Source organism: Camelus bactrianus, chromosome 3, assembly GCF_048773025.1.
Source record: "Camelus bactrianus isolate YW-2024 breed Bactrian camel chromosome 3, ASM4877302v1, whole genome shotgun sequence".
In the NCBI taxonomy this organism is placed as follows: Eukaryota; Metazoa; Chordata; class Mammalia; order Artiodactyla; family Camelidae; genus Camelus; species Camelus bactrianus.
Window position 1 is genome coordinate 96,299,025 of NC_133541.1, and position 21,598 is coordinate 96,320,622.

Here is a 21,598-nt window from a genome sequence, read left to right on the forward strand (position 1 = left end):
TCACAGAGGTTTTCTCCTGAAACCTCTGTCACTTGGCCTGAGTTCAGTCGGATGCAGCCTTGATAGTAAGGCACTGGGAAAAGACCTTCCCTTTTTAAGTCATCATTACTCTTCACGTGGGCAGGAGCCTCACTGGGTTCCCTGCTGGGCCTGAGCTGGAAATGGGGGCTGAGGTCCTAGAGGCCAGCAGTCCCTCTGCTGCCTGGGCGAAGTCACATCCTGGAGACCAACGGCCAGTGACACTCACTCCTCCCCCATCTGGGAGCTTTCAGGTCTGTATTTTCATTAAGAGCCTGATTAACATGCAGATCACAAAGCCCTTAACACCACAGGAGGCCAGAGTTTGGGGGATGAGAGGAGCACTCAGCATTAACTCTGTGCTGACCCTGACCAGGCCCAGCTGGAGGCAAAAGGCTGAGTGTTACACCTCTCTGATTCATTCATTCAGGAGCATTTTCTGTGTGACACACACAGCCCTGCCTTCATGGAGCACACAGTCTGGTGGGGAATCAGGTAGGTACCAGAATGAGAAGGGCCTGGGGAAGGCCCTGGAACCTCTGAATCTGGCTCTGCAGATCAGGAAGGCTCCAGAGAGGAAGTAGCTGTTGACCAGTCTTTGAATACTGGCTGCCATTTAAAGGTAGGGATGTCGTGGGGAGAGTTGTTTCAGGCTGAGGAATGATGTAGAGACGGAGTCAGTGGCAGGAAAGGCAGGCGTGTGGCAGGATGCGGGGAGCAGGGAGAGGTGGGCTCTGGAAGGTACGGGGGCAGTTGTGGAGAGCTTGGATTTCAGCTGAGTAGGGGTTTCGGTGCCATTCAGGGGGCACTGGAGCGTCTCAGACATCAGCAGGACCTGAGCAACACCACGTGGTAGGAAAGTGACCCCGGCCTTGAGAAGAGGTGGAAGGGGGTGGGAATGGTGGAGGTGAGAAGGCTGATTTGAAGGCTGCTGCCACAGACCCGGCGAGAGGCTAGGAACACCCGACCCAGGGCCGTGGGCTTGGGGAGCAGAGGGGGTGGCAGCTGGAAGAGGCATTGATGATGCAGAACCAGCAGGCCAAGGAGGAGAGAGGGAAGTGTGGAAAATGACCCAGATTGCCAAGTTGGGTGGCGCTGAGGAGGGGGGCCCCTCCCATGCAGGGAAAGAAACACCCAATGAAGTGAGCGCGACAGAGCTTGGCGTGGAGGGGTGAGCAGCATGTGCTCGTGGTTGCTGCTGCTGATCTGGACCCTGGCCGGAAGGGTAGCTCGAGTGAGAACGTGGTGACTTTGCCTCGGTTCCTGTTGAGGGAGGGACTGCAGCTGGAATGCCAGGGCTGGAGGTCTCGACAGGTGTGACAGACAGAGAAGTGACAGCTGAAGTCATAGAAGTTAGCTGCAGAAACCAAGAGGATGAACGTTACTGAGAAAACATCGCAGAGGAGTTCGGGAAGGGCTGCACTGGCACTAACAGCTGCTGCTAACAAGCCCTGAGCCCTGCTGCGGGCCCTGCGCTAACGCACGTCCGGTGAGGCAGTCACCGCAGCAGCTCTGTGGCTGAAACAGGCACTGTCGTTCTCTCTTTGGCAGGTGGGGAAACTGAGGCTGGGCCTATGTGACTTGTCTGTGCTCTCTGTGCTGTTCTGCCCCAGGCCACGCAGCTCCCCACCCTGGGAACAGAGTCCTGAGAGACATAGGTCACCAACCTGGGGAAGGAGAGTGAAGAGGGGAGAGTTGCTGAAGTCAGGGTGACAGTGGGGACGGAGACCAAGGGCTAGAGAAGGGAGAAGACTTTCTTTTCCAAGTTGGGAAAGGAAAAGGAAGAGACATTTGAGTGAGAATTTTGAGACAAGAGGAAGGAAGTTGAGGGAGCTTGGCTCTCCCATATTTAAGGTAATCTGAATGGAATGAAGAGGGCACAATGTGGCCAGGACTCAGGGAGAAGAAGGTCCTAACTCCTGGATGTGTCAAGAGGAGACAAGCCAGGCTGGATGGTGACAGCAGGGAGCGCCAGCCGAGGGGTGCATCTGGGCAGGCGAGATGATTAACCACCTACCTGAACGTAAAGCCTGTTTGAGCCCAAGAATCTGCATGATGACAAAATGGCATGCAACCATTTCTTCGATTTCCCTGTGTCTTCAGAAATCTCTAGCTGGGAAGGTCAACACCTGTGCCTCAGAGGCCCTGACTACTTTAGTCTGTCTTTAGTAACATAGTCTTATTGCTCCCACAAAGATGTGTGGCTGCTAGGAAATAAGCTCTTCCCAAGGCAGGTTAACACTGGGGAGGGTCTTCCTTTTGGTACAGTGGAGCTTCTAAGACGTTCCCAGTTCAGGGCAGGAATTTTTGATGTTAAGCTCTGTGAAGGGACACTTGTTGCTCTATTCAGCTTCTGAATAAGGAAGCCTGTGGGAAGGCAGGAACCCTTGGAGCATGTTAAAGGGCACAAAAACCTGGAGACAAGCCAGGACCATACAGCTGGGGCCTTCTTCTCAAGTAGGCTGTGGATTGGCAATAGGAGGTGAGGGCTGGAGCAATAGTGGCCCAAAAGTAGAGGGAGGAGGTTTGTGAAGAGGTCAGGCATATAGCCACACAATTTCAGGAGGCATCCTTGAGTTCTGGGCGGTTTGAATCTTTTTTCAAACTGTGGTCCCACATAGCTCGCCAAGATTAATGTAGGTGCACACACCATAATGCACCACTGTGCAAGTTGCATGTGATGGGGACATGCCCATTTGTTCTTTAAATCAATTGACATGGGCAAGTATTATCCTGATTTCTGGCCTCGACACTGGTATTGATGGTTCTCAGCACCACGTGGGCACCCACAGTCTCCCACGGTAGGCTTGGCAGCTCTCTGCAAGTCATGGCAGGTCACAGCAGGGCACGACTGCCTGCGGCTGGCAGGTGTAGCACTTCCAGAACCTGAAGTCACCTCAGGACAAGGTAACAAAGACAAGAAGGACAACTCTTAGCCTCAAATAAAGTTCATTTGTACTGCACGCATTTTAGTAAAGTATATTTGCCAGCATTCTTACTTAATTTTCACAAAAGCCGAATGAGGCAGACAAGCCACTTAATTCTTCCTTGTGTAGATGATGAGGAAACCGAGGCCCAATGTGGTTGAGTCCTTTGCCCCAGGTTGTATAGGAAATAGCAACTGGGCAGCAGAGCAAATCCCAACTGCTCCTAATCTGGGCTCTTTCTGCTCAACGTCTGCCTATCATAGACCCTCAGACCATGAGGAAACTGCTGGACCCATTAGAAGTAGGAACTGGGACACAGATTCCCAGTTAGTAATATCCTGGGGGAGTGAACTGAGGGGTCCCCCAGCCTGCTCAAACCCAAACCACAGAGGTTATCCCCAGCCTGGCTGCTGGAGGACCAACATCCACATTTCTGGATGCTTCCGTAGCATGTAAACCAGTGCAGCAGCTTAGACCATGATTTGGAAGTAATTTTTAGCATTTATAGCCTCTGGCACAAGGACCAGACAGGGCTGGGTTTGGAAGAAGGCTGAGTGTGGGATGTGAAGCTTTGGGAGGCCCTGGTGCTAGAGCTGTCAGTCAGATGCTCAGGACTTCCCTGGATAGATGCTGAGGCACATGAGGGCCACAGTGCCTGTGACAGGCCCCAGAGTGTGACTCCCATCATCAGGAAACTCACTGCATGAGTCAGAGCAAAACCTCCTGCTCAGAAAGCAGAAGCAACCAGGACAGACCCCATAACAGGGGGCACGGCCTTGGCGTGGACTAGGGGTCCCAGCTTTTTCTATGAGTACCTTTTAAATATACAAAATGGAGTCCAATCCATAAACAGCGGCTTTATTTTGTGTCTATGGATTAAGAAAAAACCCATGACAACAAGCTACTACAGCTTATTTGTATAAACAAATGTTTACTGTGTTCCCACAATAGCACCTACACATGGAAGAAAAATGGTCACATATGTATGTGAGATATTCTGTCCATCTATATTGCTTATGAATTTGTGGGTGCCTTGAAATAATTCCATGCTCCCACCTTCCATTTGAGAGCCTGCTGGCCCAGACGTATTTGAATACAGAACACTTGGTAAGCCTGCAATCACTGACCAGGACCAGCCGGTCCCCCTCTGTGGATGGTCGACTTGTTAAGGATTTTCTGTAGAAAGTGACCTGTTGAGAGATGATGTTGTGTTTCCGTCCCACCCTGACACAGGCACACAGGAGAGGTCTGGTGGCGCTCCCCCTTACAGAGAGTGGTCAGGCCTTTGTGTTCCTGAGGGCTGGCCCTCCTTACTAACTCAGAGGATCATTGATCAGCCATTGTGTTTCAGTTGGCTTTCCTGTCTCCAAGGTCATGACCCATTGAAGAAATTGAACAGCATTGCCTTCAAGAAAGGAAAGAAATGAAGCTCGTTCTTGTTTGTGTCTGGGAAGGGTGCAACAGGATGCTGTGGCAGGTCGCTGGGTTCTGAGAAAGCCAGTAGGGGCAGATCTGTGGGGACCTTAGCCTATATCTGGGCTAGTTCAGCCTCTCTAGGGTAGGAGGACTCCAGGAGGTGGCTACATATGTCCCATTAGACCTGGCCAAACCTAGAAATACCCACCCCCTGCAGAGGCACCTGCAGAGGCACCTGCCTTCAGAGGGACCTCCTGGCCCCGGCAAGCAAAACACCAACACTGGTGCAGCGCAGTAGAGCCGGACAGCCGCAGCATGTGGTCCAAGGAGCAATGGCAGGGATCCAGCTGGACAAGGCATGGGAGCTTGGAGGAGGGGTCTCTTTAGAACTGGTTGGGCCTCCTTCTGCTCCTAGTTGAAGGTTAGGAGCAGGGTGGGGCCAATTTTATCAACTTTGAACATCCTGCCAGTCTTGGTGTTAGGGGGCTTGAGTTGATCCTAATCGAATTTGGGAAAGAAAATTCAAAACAGGCATTCTGAGTGCTATATATCTATCATTGTAAAAGGCTCTTAATTTAGAGAGTGCAGCCAGAAATGATCTCAAGGGCAAAGTGCTCATGATAAGAAATGAAAAAATCTGATTCATAATTTTATCCTTATTTTTGAACCAAAAATTCTCACTAGGGAATCTAAATATATTTCACCCTAGAAAGAAAGAAACCTAATGTGAATCACTTCCCATGCATGTGCACACGCCCAGGCCCAAGCCCTGAAAGTTCTGGAACAACAGGCTGAGGGTTGGTTGTCCAGTGTGTGTGGAGTACTCACCTCCTTCCTCAGGTTCCTTGCAGAAAGACATACAAGTCCACAAATCTCAGTCTTGCATATTTCCAAGAGCTGCTTGCCAGCAATCTCCCGAGTCAGTTATTAAGGGTCATCAAAATTTGTTTTCTACTACATAAAATCGGTCCACTGCTAGAGTTACCGAGAACTCTGATTCAGCACTTTTCTAAGTCTAGCTGCTGAGAGCCCCCCAGGCCACACCTTCCCCCGCTGAGCCACAGAGCATCTGTGGTCTGAGCAACTGATAGGAATTCCTGCTGTCTTCTGCTTTGTGGTCCCTTATGAATCGTTCATACCACTATCTTACTACAGTAGATGGGCCTGTAACAGCCATCGCCTAAAAGAGATTGGGTTCTCACCTAGTGACCCATCACTGGTGTCATGGAACCCCTTTACCTTGAAAAGCAGGAGAGGGTCAGTAGGCTTGGGATCTTTGCTCTGCTTGAGTGAACAGTGACCCACAAACACAGTTTACTTCAAGTGTAAGATGTCATTTTCTCAGTAGGATGTGGTGACTGGTGCATGCCACGGTCAAAACTCACCAACTGTGCACTTAAAAGCTACACGTTTGATAGATTGTAAATTATACCTCAGTTAAAAACAAAGTAAGAAAAACAAGTGTGGGGGGCCAGAGAAGACAGGGGCTCTTGAGAGTGATGGTCCTCCTGGGAAAAGAGGTGAGACTTAAGAACAGAGTGGAGAAGAGGTCCAGCCAAGAAGGCATCGTCTTAGTGTAACAGCAAGGACACATTCAACAAAGCCCAGGTAAGGAACGTTCAATTAACAAGAAGGGGGTTGGTGTACTCTTAAAAATAGTCCCTGTCATAAAAAACAAAGAAAGGCTGTGGAAATGCTCTAGACGAAAGGAAGCTAAAGAGACAGGACACCTAAATACAATACCTGATAGACTGGATCCTGTCCCGGGGCGGGGGAGGATCACTCTAAAGGTCACGATGAGATCATGTGACAGTGCGAGCACAGGCAGTGCCTTAGACACAAGTATTGTCCATGTAGATTATGAAGCCAGCAACTGCCCTACGGCCTGTAAGATAGCATCCTGATTCTTAGGAAACACAGACTGAAGTATTTAGGGGTAAAGGGCCTTTTTGTATGTAATTCACCCTGAAATGGCTTGGAAAACAAAATGATGTATGTATGTATGTGAAAAAGAATTTCCTTATTGCTTATCTTGGGGAAAAAAAGACTGAAAGCACAGGTTTGGTTCTGGTTTGGGGCTTGATGACAAAGCCAGTTTATGGTCTGGCAGGCCTTTTTCCAGTTTTATCAGACGTTCTCCTTGTATCAGTGATTCCTGAAAGCCACTTCAAACCCACGGCTGATTCATGAAAACCTTGACTCCACGTCAGGTCACTGTTACCTGGAGATGAACACGGCCCAGGCCAAGTTTTTGCACTGGGACAGTGGCATCTGTTCAGTTTAATTGCATACACACGTTTCAGTGAGAAGGGGGTGGGGGAGGGAGGGAGACAGCGTACAAACCAGAAAACAAATGAGGTAAAAGTAGGTGAATCTGGGTCAATGTGTTCTGTGTACAATCTTCCTTTTTTGCATTTTTAAAAAAAATTTGAAATTTCCAAATAAAAAGTTTTTTAAAAAATATTGCGGAATGAGGGAGCTGGAAGGCGTTCCAAGGGCTTCACATTATCAACTTATGTCTAGAAAGCCCTGGCCACCAATTCCATGACAATTACATTGCAGTAATAGTCATAAGTGGGTCATTTTCAGGCAATAAAAGATAGATTGCTGAATGTTACAACCTTGAGAGGGTGTGAGAGAATTTCCTTCTTGCTTATCCTGAAAAGAAAAGGAAAAAAGTATAGGTTTTTATTGACAAAGTCAGTTGGAGTTTGGACAAGTAGTTTTTTCAACATCTGTACCTCCAAACAAGCAGAATGTTATCAGGACACTCTCCTACAATCAGTAACTTCTGAAAGCTACATCAAACCCGTAGTTGATTTGTGAAAACCTTGGCTCCTGGGATAGGTCACTGTTACTTCAACATGAGCATGGCCCAGGCAAGGTTTATATGTTGGGACAATTATATCTGTTTGGTCTAATGTCAGAATTTCCCAGGATGACCCTGGCTGTATCATAGTGGATTTGGGAGAGGAAGGGGTGTTCAGTGACCTCCCTCTGGGCTCTCAAAGACCATAATGTCTGATCTTGCTCTGAGCTCAGAGGCCCCTGTGCCCCCAAAAGTGGCCACCACCCCTGCTCACTGCCTGCAGGATCCACTGTACAGGTGAACGGGACTCAGCCTCCCGCCCACGCTGTAGTTGGCCTAATGCACATGGCCATGATGCCCCTCTTCCCCCGACGCAGAAAGTAAATAGAGGGTTCGTTTCTTCAGGCATACTTCCCGAGCAAATAGAAACCTCCCCCCTTGGACTCGTCTCCTTCTGGGATGAGTGAAAAGGACAGGTTGTACTTTACTCTTAAAAAGTCCAGCTTGGATTGTGGCATCATGAAGCTTAGTATTATCCTCTGACCTTCATCTGGTCAAGCTGGGGCTATTGTGGGGACTTGGAAGTTCAACTATATAATGGAAGTGGTCTGTCTTTTAGCCAGCACGTCTTTAATACAGCCTGTATGCAAAACCCAGTTGAGAGGATGCTTACATGGAATTAAACCCAGGTGGCAAAATGGGCATGTGATCACAGGCACGCTTCATTCTGTCTCAGTCCTGGTCATGTCATGTTAGTTCTTCAAGAAGGGAAAGTTGAGAATACGAGTACACTTGACCTGCAGTGGGACTAAGAGGTCTCTGGCCACAAGTTAAAGCTGTGCTAAAGGGTCCATAGCAGACTAGGTGAGCATCAGAGGCAGAGATGGAGGGAGCCAGGTGGAAGGATTAGAGGGAGAGACTGAGTCACTACTTGCTGGTTACATACATCCTGAGAAGAAGCTACTGACATAATAACCCATGATCTGTCAGCAAAGAACCCAGAGGTCAGACAAGGAGACAGCCCCTGTGCCCTAGGACTCTGAGGGGCCAGTGGCACCGGTGCTGCCCTACAGCTGTTCCAGGGCACAGCCTGGCCAGGGCTGGAGTGAGTGAGAACATGTCCAGCCTGCCAGCCAGTGCATCCTGCACCTGATTCACACCAATCAGCTCGGTCTCAGTATCATCTGGTGACAACTTAGTGCACCCCTACAGTGTTCCTAGCACCATGCTGAGCTCTTTATGGGTATTACCTTATGGATACTCACAACCGTCTGTTCTTGTTTTTATTTAAAAAATATAATTTTCCAGCTTCATTGAGATACACTTGACATATAACACTGTGTAAGTTTAAGGCTCACAATGTGATGATTTGATGTGTGTATGTACAGTGAAATTATTACTGAGATATGGTTATTTAATAAATCAATCACTTCACATAGTTACCACTTTGTGTGTGTGTGTGTGTGTGTGTGTGTGTGTGTGTGTGTGTGTGGAGAACATTTAACATCTACTTTCTTAGCAACTTTCAAGTATACAATACAGTATTGGTCGGTCCTCTTTTTAAAGGTAAGAAAACACAGGCAGAAAAGATACCTACCAAGGTCAGAAAATTGGTAAGCAGGGCCAGGATTTGGAACCAGGACAATCTGGGTTGTCTCATATACTTTTTTTTCACCACGCTGTGCCCAAGTACAGACACACACACAAACACACACACACACACACACACACACACACACACACACACACGAGTGTGTTGGATTTTCGAGCTTCTGCTTCAAGAAGGAGCTGGGTTTGGCTCATCGTATTTGATCTTAGGCATTCTGCAGTCACACAGAATGTCCTGCAGAAGGACATAGTGATGGTTGACCGGGAACCTTGGGGTATTCTAAGGCATTGGTTGCTTTATCTCCTGGCTGGGACTGTCTCTCATCTGGCTGCACATGCTGGCAGGGGCTCCCTGTTGGGACTTCAGAATCTGCATCTGAGCTGCCAAGAAGGTCAGAAGGTTTGGTAAAAATCAACTGGTGACTTGAGTGGGAACTGTCAATGGGCTGGACTGACTCCAGTGCCAGAGAATGGCCTGGCTCTTGACCCCAGGTCACTTGCCATCTTTTCACCCTGTCCTTGCAGCCAGCCTTGGAGTGAAGCCCCGGGTGGCAGCTCTTGGGGAGCAGCCAGCCTATCAAGGCCCTGTGCATTGCATCGCAACCATCGTGAGAACCGAAGGCCTGGCAGGGCTGTACCGGGGCGCCAGTGCCATGCTGCTGAGGGACGTCCCAGGCTACTGCCTCTACTTCATCCCCTATGTGTTCCTGAGTGATTGGATCACGCCTGATGCCCATGCAGGCCCCAGCCCCTGTGCTGTGTGGCTGGCAGGCGGCATGGCAGGTAAGGACAGTGCGGCTGATCCCTGACCCTGTGCTGACCACCACCGAGAGACAGCTGGGGAGCCTACCATGCCCTTCTCAGCCCCAGGGAAGGGCAAGATTCACCCAGCCACTCATCCCACAATACTTTGTTCAATACCTGTTAGGTGCCAGACCTAACCAGGCAGAGGAAGGGCTCAGAATGGGGGACGGTCCCCTCTCTTCCTCCCATCCCCTTCCCTCTGAGTCCCTATTGGGACTCATTAAGCTTTCAGTTGGAAGATATATTTTATGACTCACATTGTTCCAGGTATCACTGAGCTTTGAAAAGAAAATCTGTTAACACAATCCACCTTTGTTGAATGTTGGCACCCTACAAACCTTTCTCATGTGAGGATTTCATTAGCTCCATGAGGTAGGAATCAGTCTCCCCATTTTTCAGATGAGAAAATTCAGCTTCAAAGAGATTAAGTTACCAACCCAAGGTCACACAGCTAGTGCAGACACTATAGCTGGGACTCTGCAGTCAGAAAGATCCAGGTTCAAATCCACACTTAGTCATTTTGTGACCCTGAACTGGGGGTCCAACTATAACCTCCCTACTCAGAACCCAGCTGCATCCCCATTTCACTTAGAGTAAAAGTCAATGACCATGCAATGGTTTCAGGGCCCTCTGCCTATTACCCTTCTGCATTCATTTTCTGCAACCGCCCCCTTACTTGCTCTGCTCCAACCACAGTGGTCTCTGCTGCAGCTTGAGTGTGCTGCTCTCTCCCCACCACAGGGCCTTTGCACTGCTATTGCTGCCGCTTGGGTTAAGCAGTGCGTAGGTCATCAGGGACTTTGACAAGAACCATTTTGATGACAAAAAGGGTGTGAAAACCTAACTGAAGTAGGATCAAGAGAGAATGGGATGAAAGAAATTAGAGAGCCCAAGTACACACAACCCTTCACCCGAGGGATTTGGCCGTGCTGTAATGGGGAAGAGAGAACTGCAGCTATAGCCAGAGAGGGGTACAGAAGTCAAGAGAGGATTGCTTCTTAAGAAGGCTGACAGCATGGCATGTTTGTTGGGAAAGATCGGCTAGAGAGAAGAAAATTGTCATTCCTCCTCCTCATCACCATGAGCAACTGTGCTTGAATCTTAGCAAACATGTAACAAAGCCCACATCTTAGCCACCAAACCCCAGTGTTTTCCCTTCCATCACGTGCCTGAGACCTGGCCTGTACCGGCTCCCAGTAAGCACTCATTAGCGGAGAATTAAAGCAACATCCCAGCTGCTCTCATTTCTGATAAGAGCAGGTATGTGTGGCCTGGCAGGCAAACCTGGTTTTGTAATTCTCTCGCCCGTGGGCTGAGAAACAAGAGTGTGTGCGAGGGCAGCCTGTGGGCCAACTTCAGGGAAAGTGGCAGGAGGGAGGAGAGGTCCAGAGGGTCCCCAGAGGACCGGGACAGGAGGCCGGGATGGGCAGAGGGCTGGGACAGGCTAGGGCCTCTTTTGGGAGCTGCTGCGCAGCAGTTACAAAACCTTGCAAACCAGCTGCCTTGGACTTTGGCATCAGTCTGTTTTTCTCTCCCCATCAAAGAATGTGCTAATGTCTGTGTTTACACAATAACCTGGTGTTGTTTTCTTAGAGTCCTTTAAAGTCACAAAAGTTCTCAAACCGGGGCGCCTGGGCTTTTCCAATGAGGATAACCCAGTGACACCTGGTCCCAAGGCTTCTATTCCACATCACTGGGAAAGATAAGAGCTTTTTAAAGAGCTGCCCCTGGTCTTCTCTGCCATCCCTAGGCTGGCGCTTCCTTGGCAAGCAGTCTACCTGCAAGTGTTTGTTTCGCATTTCCATGTTCAGAGTAAATCTTGCCTGTGGAGAGCTGCCAGCCTCCAGCCTCAGGCCTCACCCTGGGCTCCCTCTCGTGTGCTCAGAAAGATGCTACAAAGCACTGTAGGGCCTGTTCCTGTTCCTGTTTCCCCAGTAAAAGCTGCTAATAAAGGCTTCCACTTAGGAAACACTGGCTGTGGGTCTGGCACGGTGCTAAATGCTGCACGTGCGTCAGTTTATTTGTCCTCACAGCACCCCCAGATAGGTACTGCTGGCCCATTTTATAGATGACAAACCCAAGGCCCCGAGGAGGCAGGAGACTTCTGCAGAGTCTCACAGCAAGTGGCGAGGGATGATTAGGGCCCCATTCATAGGTCCTGACCCTGAGCTCTTTCCACGTTCCCCAGCAGCTTGTCCAGCCTTCGAACGGCAGAAATCTGCAGGGAGCCAGGTCCCCTGCAAACCCCGACCAGCCCCTGATACCTACTTGTCTCTCTCTTTACAGGAGCAATTTCTTGGGGGACAGCAACTCCTATGGATGTTGTGAAGAGTCGACTGCAAGCTGATGGGGTTTATGTGAACAAATACAAAGGTGTCCTGGACTGTATCTCCCAGAGTTACCAGAAGGAAGGTCTTAAAGTAAGCCCCAAAGCACTCGTGTGGGGTCAGTGTCAGTCCCTGGAAGTCAGGGTCAGACATCTGGGGGCTATGAGATTACGGAGAAGGGAATTGAGGTCCTGGTCGTTACCACTTAATCAAGCACTACAAGAAAGCCTTGTCTATTCCAGACCTTGCTTTGGGCTGGTAGAAGAATTGGGTGTACTCTCCACCTGACAGGTTCAGGGAGGACTGGTAACCAACCCAAGGTCACTTAGCTGGTGCCTGGCAGACCCCTCCTGCTATCTGTGTCACCAAAGCTTTCCTCCTCATCAGGTAGGCTGGAAGCTCCTTCCTCACTCCCTGCTCAGTGTCTCACCCTCTCCCCTCCTCCAAGTGAGAAGTCACAGAACCACCTCTGTGGTGGTCATCACATCTCTTAAGTTCCAGTTCCTTGATCTGGCTTCTGCTTTCCAACCCATGCCAGTCCAATCATCTCTGGTCTCAGCTATTGAGGCAGCTTCCAGCCTGGCCTTGTCTCCCTTCTCCTCTTTTCTCCTCCTGGAACTCGAAGGGCTGGTCCTCAACCCAAGCCTCTTCTTGACTCTAAGCTGTCCCAGAATGAAGATCAGATTTCCACATCTGGTGTCCAGGGTTCTAAATGAATTCATCCCCATCTGTCTTGTCTCCCATGACACCCCCTAGCACCCTCATGCTTGCTCTTCCTTGAATGGGCCCCACCTTTCTTGGCATGCCTCTATAGTCAGCAGACTTGTGTTCAAAGCCAGGCCTGGCTACTTGTGAGCTGGGGAATCCAGGCAAGCTTCACCTCTCTGGGCTTCAGTTTCTCCAGTGATAATAATCATCCCTACCATGAACAGCAGGGATATTTGTAGGTTAAATTAAATTAGTGTGCAGTTTAATGCATAACACATACGCTTTTGGAAAGAGTTAACCATTTATCTTTCACATAGTAGTGGTAGCAGTTTTAATAGTATTAATGTTACTACTGAGCTCTGGATCTTTTCTCGCATGGCTGCCTCATCACAAGCCCTCCAGTTAGTATAACTGCCTGCTCCAGTGCATCCAAACGCATTTTCTTTTCCTTCCTTCCTTCCTTCCTTCCTTCCTTCCTTCCTTCCTTCCTTCCTTCCTTCCCTTCTTTCTTTTTCTTTCTTCCCTTCTTTTTCTTTCTTCCTTCCTTCCTTCCTTTCTTTCTTTCTTTCTTTCTTTCTTTCTTTCTTTCTTTCTTTCTTTCTTTCTGTCCTTCCTTCTTTCTTTCCTTCTTTTCTTTCTTTCCTTTTCTTTTTCTTTCTTTCTTTCTTCCTTCCTTCCCTTCTTTCTTTTTCTTTCTTCCCTTCTTTCTTTTTCTTTCTTCCTTTCTTTCTCTTTCTTTCTTTCTTTCTTTCTTTCTTTCTTTCTTTCTTTCTTTCCTTCCTTCTTTCTTTCTTTCTTTCCTTCTTTTCTTTCTTTCTTTCCTTCTTTTCTTTCCTTCTTTCTTTCCTTCTTCTCTCTTTCTTTCTTTCCTTCTTTCTTTCCTTCCTCCCTTTCTTTCTTTCTTTCTTTCCTTCTTTCCTTCTTTCTTTCCTTCTTTCCTTCTTTCTTTCTTCTCCAATGGGGTACTGGAACTTCTCCTCTGGAAATCTGGACTTCCACACTCTCTCATCTGTGTGTGACTATCCAAGTCAGTGTTCCCCAGGTGCTCCTGGGCTACAGCCAAGGGTGGCTGGGACCAGTTCACAGGCCACTGCAGTTTTTACTGCCAGTACAGAGGATCTGCTGCCTATTACCTGATGCACAGGAGGACATGACTCCTATTGGGCCCCTTGGTGTGTGGTGCTGGATCCACAACTCCCACAGAGGCACTTTTGTTCATGGATGGATGCTGAATTTTTGTTGTTGAAGTGGGGACAAAACATGGGCCGTCTCGTGCTGCCATAATACTGATGTCACTCTCCCCATATATTTACTTTTACTGAGATCTTTATTTCTTCATACAGCTTCAAGTTACTGTCTAGTGATTGTATTTCAACCTGCAGGACTCCCTTGAGCATATTTTGCAGGGTAGATCTAGTGGTAAATGAATTCTCTCAGCTTTTGTTTATCTGGGAATGTCTTAATTTCTCCCTCAGTTTTAAAAGATAGTTTTTCTGGTTATAAGATTCTTGGTTGACAGGTTTTTTTTTTTTTTCCTGTTAGCACTTTGAATGTATTAGCCCATTGCCTTCTGGTCTCTAAAGTTTCTGTTGAGTAATCTGCTGAAAGTCTTTTGAGGAACCTTTGTGTGTAATGAGTCACTTCTCTCTTACTGCTTTCAAGATTCTCTCTTTGCCTTTCAAAAGTCTATTATAATGTGTGTTGGTATAGGTCTCTGAGTTCATCTCACTTGGAGTTCATTGACCTTCTTTGATGTTTATAGTTACATCTTTCATCAAATTTGGAAAGTTTTCAGCCGTTGTTACTTCAGATATTCTCTCTGCCCCCTATCTCTTCTCCTTCTTGGACTCTTATAATATGTATAGTTTCCCACAAGTCCCTTAGGCTCTGTTCACTTTTCTTTGATGTTTTTTCTTTCTGTACCTCAGACTCAATAATTTCCACAGTCTTATATTCAAAGTTTGCTAATTCTTTCTTCTGCCTGCTCTAATAAATCATTGTATCCTTCTAGTGAATTTTTTCAGTTTTTCATTCCATACTTCTCAGCTCCAGAATTTCTGTTTGATTTCTTTCTGGGTTTCCTATTTATTTATTAATTTTTCCATTTTGTTCACATATCATTTTTTTTACCTTCTCCACATCTGTTTTTAGTTTTTCAAGAATCTAAGAAGGATGTTTTAAAGTCTTTGTCAAGTAGATATGCTATCAGGTCTTTTGGAGGGAAATTGTTGAGTTTTCTTTGAATAGACCATACTTGCCTGTTTCTTTATATGCCTTGTGATTTTTTTTGTTGTTGAAAACAAGACATTTGAATCTAATAATCTGGTAACTATGGAAATTGGATTTTCCCTCTTTTTCAGTAGATTTTATTTTTATTGTTTTTGTTGTTGTTGTAGGCTTTCTCCATCCCAAAGATCAACTCAAGGTGTAAACTTAAGGTTTTCTCAGGTCTTTTCCGAACCTATGCCTTTCCCTGCACATGCACAGACACCTTCTAATTTTCCCCAATTATGCAGTTGGTTTGGAATATGCTAGTCTTTAATGTCTGGCTCCCAAAAGAGGAAAAAGAGAAAAATGAAGGGAGGGGAAAGGGGCACCATCCATTTAAATTCCCTGGAAGTCACTTCAGCCAGAGGAGAAGGGCTTGCAAAACGGTAAGAGGTTAAACAAAAATGACTGCCCTCCTCTTTGCACTTTGTGATCAGAAACAGCAACCAGTGACCAGAAAACAGATGTTCAGTATTTGGAGGACAAGGTTCTCATTGCCCACACTGGCTCCCACAGGCTGTGTGGAGATTGTTCCAGGAACATGTGCACAACTGCCTTCCAAAGGGCTTGGGATAGGGGATGGTAGCTGCTACTATGCTAAGAGCTGAGATTGACCAAAATTAACCACTGCCCAAACCCTTCCATAAACTCCAGAGTTCTAATATAATTAGAACATCTAATATACATCTGACAGATTATGTCAGTGTAATAGCTGTCTAGGTGCAGAGACAGATTCCTACTCTGCCATCTTCCTAGGAGTCTCACCTGTCTTTTTTCCCAGTTTTGTTGAGATAACTGACAGATAGCACTGTAGATGTTTAAGGTGTATAGCATAATGATTTGACTTACACATATCATGAAATTATTACCACAATATATTTAGCAAACATCCATTGTCTCATATAAATACAAACTTGAACAAAGAGAAAAAAATCCCACACAGCCCTGGAAAGTTGGGTTATCTCACAGATTCCCACCAGCAGCAGGGCCGAGGGATGTCTCCAGTCCCCATGGGTGCTGGCTACGTGGAGTGCCCACTCCCAAACAGTCTTACTGCAACCTGTTCCCACTGTTCTATGGGAGAACTCAGTGATAGTAAAGGAGTGAAATAGTGACAATGGTGCCTAGTTTTAGTAGCCCCTTGTAACTCTGTGATTATTCAGTAAAGCAGCCTTTATGATAGGGAAACTAGACATCCTTGGACTTTGGGGGCATCCCCAAGTCAGAATGGAAGAAAGACAAGGTAGTTTTGGATCCATTCTCTGCCTGCTGTGAGGACCGTCCTGTGCCACGTGGGTTATGGCTCACACTTGGAGAGTTGTCATCTGAAATAAGGAGGCTGGAGGAGTGACTTGATGTCCTTTTGCTCTACAGAGGTGACTGTTGTGAAGGGGTCTGTGACAGTGGGGTGAGACTGGTTGACTCCTAGGAGGGATGGAGAGGAATATCTGTTAAGTAGACAAGCCTCCTGAGGCACCAGGGTTGGTTGCTCTTTGGTCTGCCATTTGGAGGGTTTGGAGACCTCCCTCCACTCCAGGAATCCCTCACTACCATAGCCGCCACCGGGACTCTGTCAGCTCAGAGACCATTCTTTTTCACATCAAGGAGTTTATTCATCCAGCCATCCAGCCATCCATCCACTGATTCATTTAGTACCATGTGTAGAGGGTCCTCTAGGCCAAGCACAGTGCAGGTGCTGGAGATTCAAAGGTAAGTCACACACACAGCCCTGCTCTCACTACCCTGACTGGGACTATTAATAAGAAGATAGACAAGTCACAGGTGATTAAAGGATGGTGTGAGAAGTGTTGTGAGGCAGAGATACTGAGTGCACAGAAGGCAAGGGGCCATAATACTACCCGGGGTGGCCCTGGCAGGGCTACCAGAGGGTGTAGCTGGGTCTGGGGAGCATTCGAGTAAAGGGGACCAGCAGAGGCTCAGTGGTGGGAGAGAGCTGGCCCCTTAGGAAGAATGACAGGTCAATATACTGTCCAGAGTGTCAAGTTGGAGAAGCAGCTTAGAGAAAGTGTAGGGACAGAGTGTGTGGGTCCTGGCAGGCCAGGGAAGAGTATGGTCTTGACCTTGGGCAGTGGGGAGCCATTAGGCTTCATGAAGACTCGGTCTAATGTTTTGTGTTCCAAAAGACAGGGTAAAAGCACTTTGTTTGGCATCTTTGGGCCTCACAGCAGAGCAGGCCACTCTGGGAGGGAAGTCACCTCTGGCTGTCTGAGGTGGCCCACAGCTCCTGCATGGCCCAGCACTATGAGAGAGGAGGATCACACGCCAAGCTGGGCCCTGCCTGGCTTGCCTGGCCTTGCAGCGCCAAACCCAGGTGCACACGAGAGCTTCTGTGTGCACCCAGCATGGAATTTTCCTCTCAGAGCCTGACCTAGTTCCTTGCTGTTATTCAGTCACCCTGGGTGAACCTGTGGAATTCCAGAAAGGTTAGACATTAGAGAGGAGTACTGATGTTACAAGGAGCCCACTTGCCCCCTACCTGAATCACTCCAGGGTTTGGCTGACCTCTGGGGATCCTGGCCAGCTCCCTTCCCTGAAAGTTCACTGAGGTCATTCCCTCCCCTTCTCTTCCCTCTCCTGAAGGGATGTCAGCTCAGGTCCTGCCCCATGACAGTAGCCTGCTCCTACTGTGACACCAGAGTGTCCAACAACTGAGGAAACTGGGGACATGCAAGGGGCTGGATTTCTACCTTCTTAAAATTACAGTACCACATTGTCAGTGAACAGTAAATTATACAGGAGTCAGTTAGCAGGTTTCTATCTTATACCTGACACTTATCAGGCAGTTCACATTTGGGTAGCAATTTGTCTTCAGATGTGTGATCTCTTTCCAGAGAAGACATTTAATCACAGCTCCTCCCCACCCCACCCTTCACCAAGTCCTTTATTTGTTCTCATCAAGTTCTAGGTTACACTGTAATTACTCCTGAATAGGGCTTATCTCCCCTAATAGGTTATAAACTTCCCAGGGGCTGGAACCACATCACATAGGTCAGTGTCTACCCAGCACCAGATGGGAAGGTTCAGGGTGGAAGGGAAGCATCTTACCATATTCCCTAGGGGTGAAGACAGATAGTCTTCTTGTATTAAAGGTGGGGTTTAGCACCTGGTCAGTGCAGGCCACTTGTATTAATACCCCTCAGCACTCATCTAATGACCGAGGTGGAGTGCTACTCTGTATGAAGTGGTGACTATTGATGTTAAGGATAGTGGTGTGATTGTCAACAGTTAACAAGTGGTTACTGCATGGCAGGGACTGTGAAAATGTTTTTAAAAGCAACATCACCTTTATTCCCTCAACAACTGTATGAGGTCAGTAGTAGTATTACCCCCATTTTACAGGTGGGAAAATTGAGTTCTAGAGACTTTGCCATTTGCCCAAGTAACACAGTTACTAACTGGCAAAGCTGTGCCTGGACTCCACGTCTGTTGTCTTGAGCACGGCCTGGGTTCCCCCCAACCCTGCCCCTCTGGGGACGTCCTCTGAAGCCCTGTCACGGCCAGGTCCTCTGCCTACCATGGCAAAGTGTGTGGAGCTCTGACTTCCAGTCCCAAGAATCACACGTGTGTGCGTGTGCGCATGTACCCGGGCGAGAGAACGGCAATTTGTGGGACTCAACAGGTGGCGCATCGTATCTAGCGCATGCGTATGGGCCCTGGGAAGGGAAACCCCGCGAGAAGTGACGTGGGTGAGCGCGGGGGCGTGGCTGGGGTGTTTCGGAGGGTTTCCGCCTGGATGGCCTTTTGGGCTCGGTAGGGTCCAGCCTGGGACAGGGTGCCCGCGTGTGTGGGCAGCATCGTCAGCCCTTTCTCTGGCCTCAGTGGCCGCTCGGCAGAGGGTGCCCTGCGGTAACGCCGCCTCCCGCCAAAGGTGTTTTTCAGAGGCATCACGGTCAATGCCGTGCGGGGCTTCCCCATGAGCGCGGCCATGTTCCTGGGCTACGAGCTCTCGCTGCAGGCGATCCGCGGGGACCACGTGGTGACCAGCCCATGAGCGCCAGGTCAGTGCACCGCCTTCCCAGCCTGTTGTGCCCTCTTGGAGCTTGAGTCTCTCTTGGCCATGAAAATGGTGTGACTTTCTGAAATAACCTGTCATTTCTTTCCTCTTTAATCTGTGTTAATTCTGGGCTAGAATTGGCATCCTTCTTGTCAGAAAGTCCTTCTGAAATGGCCACCTGTGACTGGTGGTGAGCTGAGTGCTTAGTAACTGAGGTCGGCACAGAACTTACCTGTTTGTAGTGAGCTCTCCTATCCGTTTCTACTCAGCAGTTTCAACAGCCCTTGGAGAGAAGTGCATTTAGCTTCACTGTCCAAATTCAATAACCTAGGCTCAAGAGTGAGGACTCGAACCAGGGTGCCCACCCGCTGTTACACAGGCACCATCTCCCCACCTTGCTGCTGAACTCAGAACCTGAGTCTGAGAGCCACCAACAGGCTCCCAGAGCTCTAGAGGACAGCCTCTGCGACCATCCCTGCCTCCCGAACGCTCTCCTTTTCCCTTTCTCATTGTAGAAAGGTCACCGCAGCCACAGCCGGGGCATTTAAAAACAGAACTGAGCAAGTGACCCCCTTGCTCCAGTGCCCTCAGTGGCTCCTCATTGCCCACTAGGTTAAGTGTCACTCCTTAACAGCCTTGTCCTCACTAGCATCCTAAACATACCATCCTCACTCTGGGTCTTTGTGCATGCTGACCCAGCCAGATGCCCTCTTCTCAGGCCTCCCCCCTCACCCTTGTCCTTGGCCTCAGCAGCTCCTCTTTGTCATGTAGATCTTGGTCTAGAAGTCTCCTCCCCCAAGAAGCCTACCCTGATGGTGAGCCAGGAGGAGGTGCTCCTGCTCTAGGCTCCCTCCCACAGCCGCTCCTCAGCCCCTACCATATCCCTCTGCATCCTAACTGCCTGCCAGCTTTCTTCACTCCCCAGCCAGAGTGACGGTTCCAGGAGAGCTGGGACTTTTTTTTAACCCTGTATCATTAGTGCCTCAGACAAAGCCTGGTACAAAAATGGCCACTAAGAAACATCGTTGAGTAGAGGGATGATCAACTTCCAATATCCCCTCAGTTCCTCCTCTTCTCCCTTGTTTCTCTTTCTAAAGCCTCAAACTAGTTATCTGTAGAGCTCAAAAGATAAAAGGTAAGTCACTGAATTTTCTAGTCAACAAGAAACCATTTTGCTTCAGCTGTGGTGACTGCAGATTCTCATCAGGAAGGTCTAGCAAGCCTCCCTGCTCCCTCCCCTGGGGCATCAGAGCCCTGCTAGGCAGCATGGATGGGGCCAGACCCTAGACTCAGGAGCAGGACAGGATGGAGCAGGCTGATGAGAGTGAGCCCAGGCCCAGCCCTAGACGCTGGCTTTAAATCAAATACTTTAGCTTTTTACTAAAGCATCCACATTCACAGCTTTCCTGGCTTTTGTCCCTCTCTTACAAAAGGAAAAGGTTAGCAACACATTTTGCATAATTAAACATCCTGGGTGAAGAGTCATGGTATTGGGTTATGTCCAAGACAGGGAAGAAAAGTTGTCTGGTTTTTAAAGCTGTGCTCAGATATGGGCTACTTCCCCCTTTTAATAAATGAAAGTGACTTTTACAAAAAATCCTGTCATAAAATCAGTGCATTTTTATTGTAGGAAAAAAAAAGAAAATACAAATAAACAGAGAGAAAAAAGAAAAAGAAAAATACCTGTAATCCCATGACCTTGTTACTATTCTTCTAACTTTTTTATCCCCCAAATGGGATCCTACTTTACACAATATTTTATAACTTACTCCTCCCTTTGAATAGTTCAGGGCCATTTTTCCATATCATTAAATCTTCAGCCGCAAGGTGGTTTTAATGCCAAGGCTCCACAGATCCCAGCGTAGATGGATGCCTGCCTGAGCCATGGCACCTTGCCACTTGTGACCACCCTGGTGATTGGCAACTTCAGGAGGGAGGAAGACGTTTCTAGCAAGCCCAGTCCTGATTGTCCTGGACTTGGCCTTTGAGCAGTGACCGCCCCAGTTGGAAGCTTTTCCTTCTGAAGGTGTTCTGGAGGACAAAGAGCATAGATGCCTGCCTGCTTTCCCTCTGCTGGGATGGGGAGGGGGCTGGTGCCTCTCAGGTGGAGGTGGGGGTTTCCAGTGACTTTTCTGGAGCCTCATCTTGAACCAGCCTCCCCAGGGAGTTCAACTTCCTGCTCTAACCCAAGAATACCAGGCCCCTTTAACAAGTTTGGAATCTGAATTTACCAAGTAACACTGAGATCTTGGGCCGGACGTGCTCTAAGCAGCAGTACCACCCGCTCTTTGAAGACATGGCAGCCAGTGTCAGCCTCTTAGCCTAGACTGAGGACAGAGTGGGATGAGGCAATGAGAGAAGTAGAGATCCCTCTGGTTCCTAAGAAGTCCTAGGATGTTGTCTAGCTGCAGGTGGTGGGAATGGCATGGAATTGTTTCCAGTTGTCTGCAGGGAGCAGAATCCAGTTCAAAGCAGCTCCAGCCTCCTTCCAACCACCAGATACCGAGCTGTACCCCCGCTCCCACAAACTCCCGTGGAGGAAGAACACTCCCCTCTCATGCTTCCTTTCTCTCCCAGTTCACACATATGAGTGACCCAAGGACCATCCGAAACCCAGTAAACACCACGTAAGGTGGTTGTTTTGTGATGTGGTTAGTTTTACTGGTTCACATGGAGAAACCAGAATGAGTACGAGGAA

General features: G+C 48.3%; 1 protein-coding gene across 3 annotated transcripts in view; it reads left to right on the plus strand.

Moving 5' to 3' along the window:
* Positions 1–21,598, plus strand: part of SLC25A48 (solute carrier family 25 member 48) — a 46,051-nt gene that overhangs the window by 14,562 nt on the left and 9,891 nt on the right. Inside the window, exons 5-7 of one of the 3 annotated variants that reach the window (XR_012505650.1) lie at positions 9,304–9,561; positions 11,869–12,296; positions 18,775–18,903. Coding sequence is in view for 1 of the 3 variants with exons in the window: in XM_010971648.3 (XP_010969950.2) it covers positions 9,304–9,561; positions 11,869–12,002; positions 18,775–18,897 (515 nt within the window). In the remaining 2 variants the exon portion in view is untranslated. Of the gene's footprint in view, positions 1–9,303; positions 9,562–11,868; positions 18,905–21,598 lie in introns of those variants that run through there. The other 2 variants (XM_010971648.3, XR_012505649.1) reach the window with 2 other exon arrangements.